At 37.1% G+C, this 6,413-nt stretch overlaps 1 protein-coding gene across 1 annotated transcript in view; it reads left to right on the forward strand.

The window, feature by feature from the left end:
- ALDH1A1 (aldehyde dehydrogenase 1 family member A1) overlaps positions 1 to 6,413 on the forward strand; it is a 111,585-nt gene that overhangs the window by 29,694 nt on the left and 75,478 nt on the right. The window contains exon 4 of the mRNA XM_053702502.1: positions 2,644 to 2,773. Coding sequence (XP_053558477.1) covers positions 2,644 to 2,773 — 130 coding nt within the window. The remainder of the gene's footprint in view (positions 1 to 2,643; positions 2,774 to 6,413) is intronic.

Below are 6,413 nucleotides of genomic sequence, written 5' to 3' on the forward strand. Positions count from 1 at the left end.
GTGAAGGGGTTAATTAGGGAGCATGTAGGCAGTTTGTAGAGTTAATTTTAGCTTAAGTGTAGTGTAGAAGACAACCCAAAGTATTGATCTAAACCCATTTTGGTATATTTCATGCCACCATTTCACCGCTAAATGCGATCAAATAAATAAAAATTGTTCACTTTTTCACAAACTTTAGGTTTCTCACAGAAATTATTTACAAACAACTTATGCAATTATGGCATAAATGGTTGTAAATGCTTCTCTGGGATCCCCTTTGTTCAGAAAAAGCAGACTTATATGGCTTTGGCGTTGCTTTTTGGTAATTAGAAGGCTGCTAAATGCCACTGCGCACCACACGTGTTTTATGCCCAGCAGTGAAGGGGTTAATTAGGGAGCATGTAGGCAGCTTGTAGAGTTAATTTTAGCTTAAGTGTAGTGTAGTAGACAACCCAAAGTATTGATCTAGGCCCATTTTGGTATATTTCATGCCACCATTTCACCGCCAAATGAGATCAAATTTTAAAAAAAACTTAAATTTTTTCGCAATTTTAGGTTTCTCACTGAAATTATTTACAAACAGCTTGTGCAATTATGGCACAAATGGTTGTAAATGCTTCTCTGGGATCCCCTTTGTTCAGAAATAGCAGACATATATGACTTTGGCGTTGCTTTCTGGTAATTAGAAGGCCGCTACATGCTGCTGCGCATCACACGTGTATTATGGCTAGCAGTGAAGGGGTTAATTAGGTAGTTTGTAGGGAGCTTGCAGGGTTAATTTTAGCTTTAGTGTAGAGATCAGCCTCCCACCTGACACATCAGACCCCCTGATCCCTCCCAAACAGCTCCCTTCCCTCCCCCACCCCACAATTGTCCCCGCCATCTTAAGTACTGGCAGAAAGTCTGCCAGTACTAAAATAAAAGGTTTTTAATTTTTTTAATTTTTTTTTTAGCATATTTACATATGCTGTGGTGTAGCATCCCCCCTTAGCCCCCAACCTCCCTGATCCCCCCAAAACAGCTCTCTAACCCTCCCCATCTGCCTTATTGGTGGCCATCTTGGGTACTGGCAGCTGTCTGCTATTATTTCACAGTAAAAAAAGTGTTGTTTTTTTTAAATGTACACTACTGTTACACCAGATATGAGTGGTGGCACTGGGCAAGTGGGCACAGTATACGCTGTGTGCCTGACACACACGCTGGCAGGCAGGCAACTGCAATTAGATTACACAGGGAAAAAAAAAAAAAAACAGACTGATGTTCTAGCCTTAAAAAGGGCTTTTTGGGGTGCTGTCCTTACAGCAGAGATCAGATGAGTCCTTCAGGACTGTAGTGGACACTGAATACACTAGCCTAGCTATCAATTTCCCTATTAAATCAGCAGCAGCTACACTGTCCCTCCTCTCACTAAGAATGCAGCTTCCAAATGAATCTAAAATGGATGCTGTCCAGGAGGTGGGAGGGTCTGGGAGGGAGGGTCTGCTGCTGATTTTCTGTAATGTGTATTCTGACTGTGAGGTACAGGGTCAAAGTTTACTCAATCGCATATGTTCGCCCGCCGAGGCGAACACGAACATGCTATGTTCGCCGGCGAACTATTCGCGACATCACTACTCTTCAAGCTCATAAATATTGTATGAAGTCTTCACCAGGATGTCAGGCCCAGAAATACAGATCTTATTGAGATAAAACTTACAACATTACCCTTCTCTTGCTTTGTTTCTTTACTTGATTTTAACCACAACCTTGTGTAGTAAGGACAGGCAACGTGTCACTTTTAGCATTTAGGTATCAAGTAAAGATGATCACTCTAAAGGGGAATTTTATGAAAGTGAACAGATTACTTTGAATTTGGTATCTGTACATTAGACTAGTGCATTTAATCTGATTCCTTCCTATCATGCTGAAAAGAAAACATTTCATATATGTATTTATTTTCCTTTGATCATTTACTAGATATTTATGGAATATAAACTTTAGGATATTTTGAAATTATACTGCTGCAGAAACTCTAAAATGTAGTCAATTAGCCAAATAATAATTAGTAGGAATAAACATAACAAGTGTGAACATTTATGATAGAGACTTTGAAGTATATTGAGGCTATAAGTATTTTTCTTATAATAGCAACACCAGAACAAGGGATCATGATCTTATGTTGAAGGATAATAGATTCAGGAGTATTTTTCAGAAGTATTTCTTCACATAAAGAGCAGTTGATTCATGGAATAAACTTCCATTAGAGGTGGCAAAGACAAGACTGTGAGGGACTTCAATAATCCCTAGGGCAAGCATAAGGCTATCTACATACTTTTTTATTTTATACTTTATAGTATATAAATATAGACTTGGGATGCCTATGGTTTTTATCGGTTATCACAATTTATGTTTCTATGTCCCATGACTAAAAAGTATTTTGTTCTTAAGCTGAAATACAACCCAATGTTTTGAAGAACTAGCAATATGCCTTAAAGCTTCTCAGGGATTACATTTTCCCAAAAAATATGGATGTATTAGGATTCTGTAATTTGCAAAGGATGTGTTAATCTAATAGTAAAGTTTGTTATAATATTGTCATAGTTAATATATAATGTCACATACATATTATAAGTATTTGTACAGAATGAACCGAAAACTGTTTTCTTCTTCTACTTTTCAATTTAGACTATAGAGTCAATCGACGGTGGCAAACCCTTTATGGCATCCTACTTTGCAGATCTTCCTGGAGCTATTAAATCTTTGAGATATTGTGCAGGCTGGGCTGATAAAAACCATGGACGCACAATACCAATGGGTAAATTTAGATTACTTGTACTATTATTTTTTTAGGGTATGGAATAACTTCTGCTTTCAGATCTAACACATAAAAGGAATTTTCAGTACAAACCAATTATAATCAAAATAGATGGTCATATTTTGTTAAAAAAAAGATGATTTATTAAATATTGTATTATACACACAAAGGAGTACATGGTAAAATACGCTATATGTTTTTCTTTTGTGTGATAAAAATGTAATATTTATCAATTTGTCTGCAGACAATAGTGACTCCTTTTTTCAAATTACAGTGATCTAACTCCATTTTCTATAGCTGGGTTATGTAGTAGTTATTAAATGTAAATACTGTAGTTAAAGGGACATGGAACAATTTTTGTTTTTATCAGGATTCGTATAGAACATACAATTTTCAACAACTTTTCAATTAACTTCTATTGTCAAATCTGTTTCATTCTCTTGGTATCCTTTATTGAAAGAGCAGCAATGCACTACTGGGAGGTAGCTCAACACATCAGGTGAGCCAATGACAAAAGGCAAATACGTGCAGCCACAAATCACCAGCTAGCTCCCAATTGCTGCTTCAGAGCCTACTTATCTATGTTTTTTTTTATAAAGGATTCCAAATTAACAAAGCAAATTAGATAATAAATAAAATTAGAAAGGTGTTTAAAATGTCATGCTCGATCTGAATCACAAAAAGAAAAATTGGGTTTCATGTTCGTTTAAATTAAGGAAAATAGTACCAAAGCATTGACATAATCAAATAATACTACATTCCATAGTAAATTATATCACAGACCTTAAATGGAAAAATACCTTACCTTTTACCTGTTTTGCATTCTAAATTGTCTGGTCAGAAACCTATGACAGTCTAGTCATTTTAAACAACTTTCCAATTTACTTTAATTATCAAATGTGCTTTGTTCTCTTGGTATTCTTTGTTGTAAGCTAACCCTAGATAGGGCCATATGCTAATTTCTAAGCCCTTAAAGGCTGCCTCTTATCTCAGTGCATTTTGACAGTTTTTCACAGCTAGACAGCACTAGTTCAAGGATGCCATATAGATAACATTGTGATCACTCCTTTGGAGTTACCTATGAGTCAGAACTAATTGGCTAAAATGCAGGTCTGTCAAAAGAACTGAAATAAAGGGGCACTCTTCAGAGGCTTAGATACAAGGTAATCACAGAGATAAAAAGTATATTAATATAACTGTGTTGGTAATGCAAAACTGGGGAATGGATATTAAAGGGATTATCTATCTTTTTAAACAATAGCAATTCTGAAGTAGACTGTCCCTTTAAGCAACTTTATAAATAATTTAAAGTAGCACAATGAAGTATGAGAAACATGCAGGTGGAATGACAGCACAGCAGAGATTAGCAGAGCCAACCTTCAGTGTATGTAGTAATAATAATGCTACTTTACAATGGGAGAGTAATGATTTGACTTGATTGACATGTGGTAATCAATGTGAGCGACCTGAGAATATGGATATATGGATGGAATACATTGTTTTGACAAAAGCAGGTCAGTGAGTGATTCAGGTGAAATGAGATATGATATAATTGACTAAATGGCTATGTAATGCTGTCATGTGATAAAATGTTGATATAATATGGATGATTTAATAGCATAAACATGTAATGAGGAGCTTTGTATGAGGCTGGGTTGTAATTTAGAAGACTTGATGATATATGCTTGCATTACAGATAGAGAGGTTGTTTTGTGGGTGATGTGATGATAGGATGTATTGCAAGTGAGTGAATACATTAGGAATGTATGTAATGTGAATGTTTTTACAAAACAGACAATATATGTAATGGTGCATACTTGAAATACGGTGAAAAAGTGTCTAGACTTCCACACACTGTACAGTGATTACTTGATTTGTACAAGAGCTAATGTATATCTGTCCCTGAAAGGCATTAGCCAAAGAAATATTATTTACAACACTGAAAATGTTGTTTAAGGGCAATTGCCCGGGACTGCAAAAAGGAAGCACATTTTACAAATACATTTATAATTTTCAATGCTTTTAAAACATTTATTTTCCATACAGGGCCGGCCTTAGGGCAAGGCGAGCTAGATGCCTACCAAGGGCCTTGCTCTTAGGAGAATCCTTCACCAAGATTTGACAGCTGTCCGCAAAAATGCTGGATGATATGTAGGTGACTTAGCACTGGTGGTCAGTTGGGTTATACAATGGCCCCTATAAAAAACTGCACCCTAGGCCCCACCCTTGACACTAATATCTATCTATCTATGATCTATGTATTGTTAAATAGATATTTCTATATATATATCTGTATATAGCTATATTTACATAAAATCATGTATATAAATATGTATACAGGGAGTGCAGAATTATTAGGCAAGTTGTATTTTTGAGGATTGATTTTATTATTGACCAACAACCATGTTCTCAATGAACCCAAAAAACTCATTAATATCAAAGCTGAATATTTTTGGAAGTAGTTTTTAGTTTGTTTTTAGTTTTAGTTATTTTAGGGGGATATCTGTGTGTGCAGGTGACTATTACTGTGCATAATTATTAGGCAACTTAACAAAAAACAAATATATACCCATTTCAATTATTTATTTTTACCAGTGAAACCAATATAACATCTCAACATTCACAAATATACATTTCTGACATTCAAAAACAAAACAAAAACAAATCAGTGACCAATATAGCCACCTTTCTTTGCAAGGACACTCAAAAGCCTGCCATCCATGGATTCTGTCAGTGTTTTGATCTGTTCACCATCAACATTGCGTGCAGCAGCAACCACAGCCTCCCAGACACTGTTCAGAGAGGTGTACTGTTTTCCCTCCTTGTAAATCTCACATTTGATGATGGACCACAGGTTCTCAATGGGGTTCAGATCAGGTGAACAAGGAGGCCATGTCATTAGATTTTCTTCTTTTATACCCTTTCTTGCCAACCACGCTGTGGAGTACTTGGACGCGTGTGATGGAGCATTGTCCTGCATGAAAATCATGTTTTTCTTGAAGGATGCAGACTTCTTCCTGTACCACTGCTTGAAGAAGGTGTCTTCCAGAAACTGGCAGTAGGACTGGGAGTTGAGCTTGACTCCATCCTCAACCCGAAAAGGCCCCACAAGCTCATCTTTGATGATACCAGCCCAAACCAGTACTCCACCTCCACCTTGCTGGCGTCTGAGTCGGACTGGAGCTCTCTGCCCTTTACCAATCCAGCCACGGGCCCATCCATCTTGCCCATCAAGACTCACTCTCATTTCATCAGTCCATAAAACCTTAGAAAAATCAGTCTTGAGATATTTCTTGGCCCAGTCTTGACGTTTCAGCTTGTGTGTCTTGTTCAGTGGTGGTCGTCTTTCAGCCTTTCTTACCTTGGCCATGTCTCTGAGTATTGCACACCTTGTGCTTTTGGGCACTCCAGTGATGTTGCAGCTCTGAAATATGGCCAAACTGGTGGCAAGTGGCATCTTGGCAGCTGCACGCTTGACTTTTCTCAGTTCATGGGCAGTTATTTTGCGCCTTGGTTTTTCCACACGCTTCTTGCGACCCTGTTGACTATTTTGAATGAAACGCTTGATTGTTCGATGATCACGCTTCAGAAGCTTTGCAATTTTAAGAGTGCTGCATCCCTCTGCAAGATATCTCACTAT

This window comes from Bombina bombina, chromosome 2, assembly GCF_027579735.1.
Source record: "Bombina bombina isolate aBomBom1 chromosome 2, aBomBom1.pri, whole genome shotgun sequence".
Taxonomy (NCBI): Eukaryota; Metazoa; Chordata; class Amphibia; order Anura; family Bombinatoridae; genus Bombina; species Bombina bombina.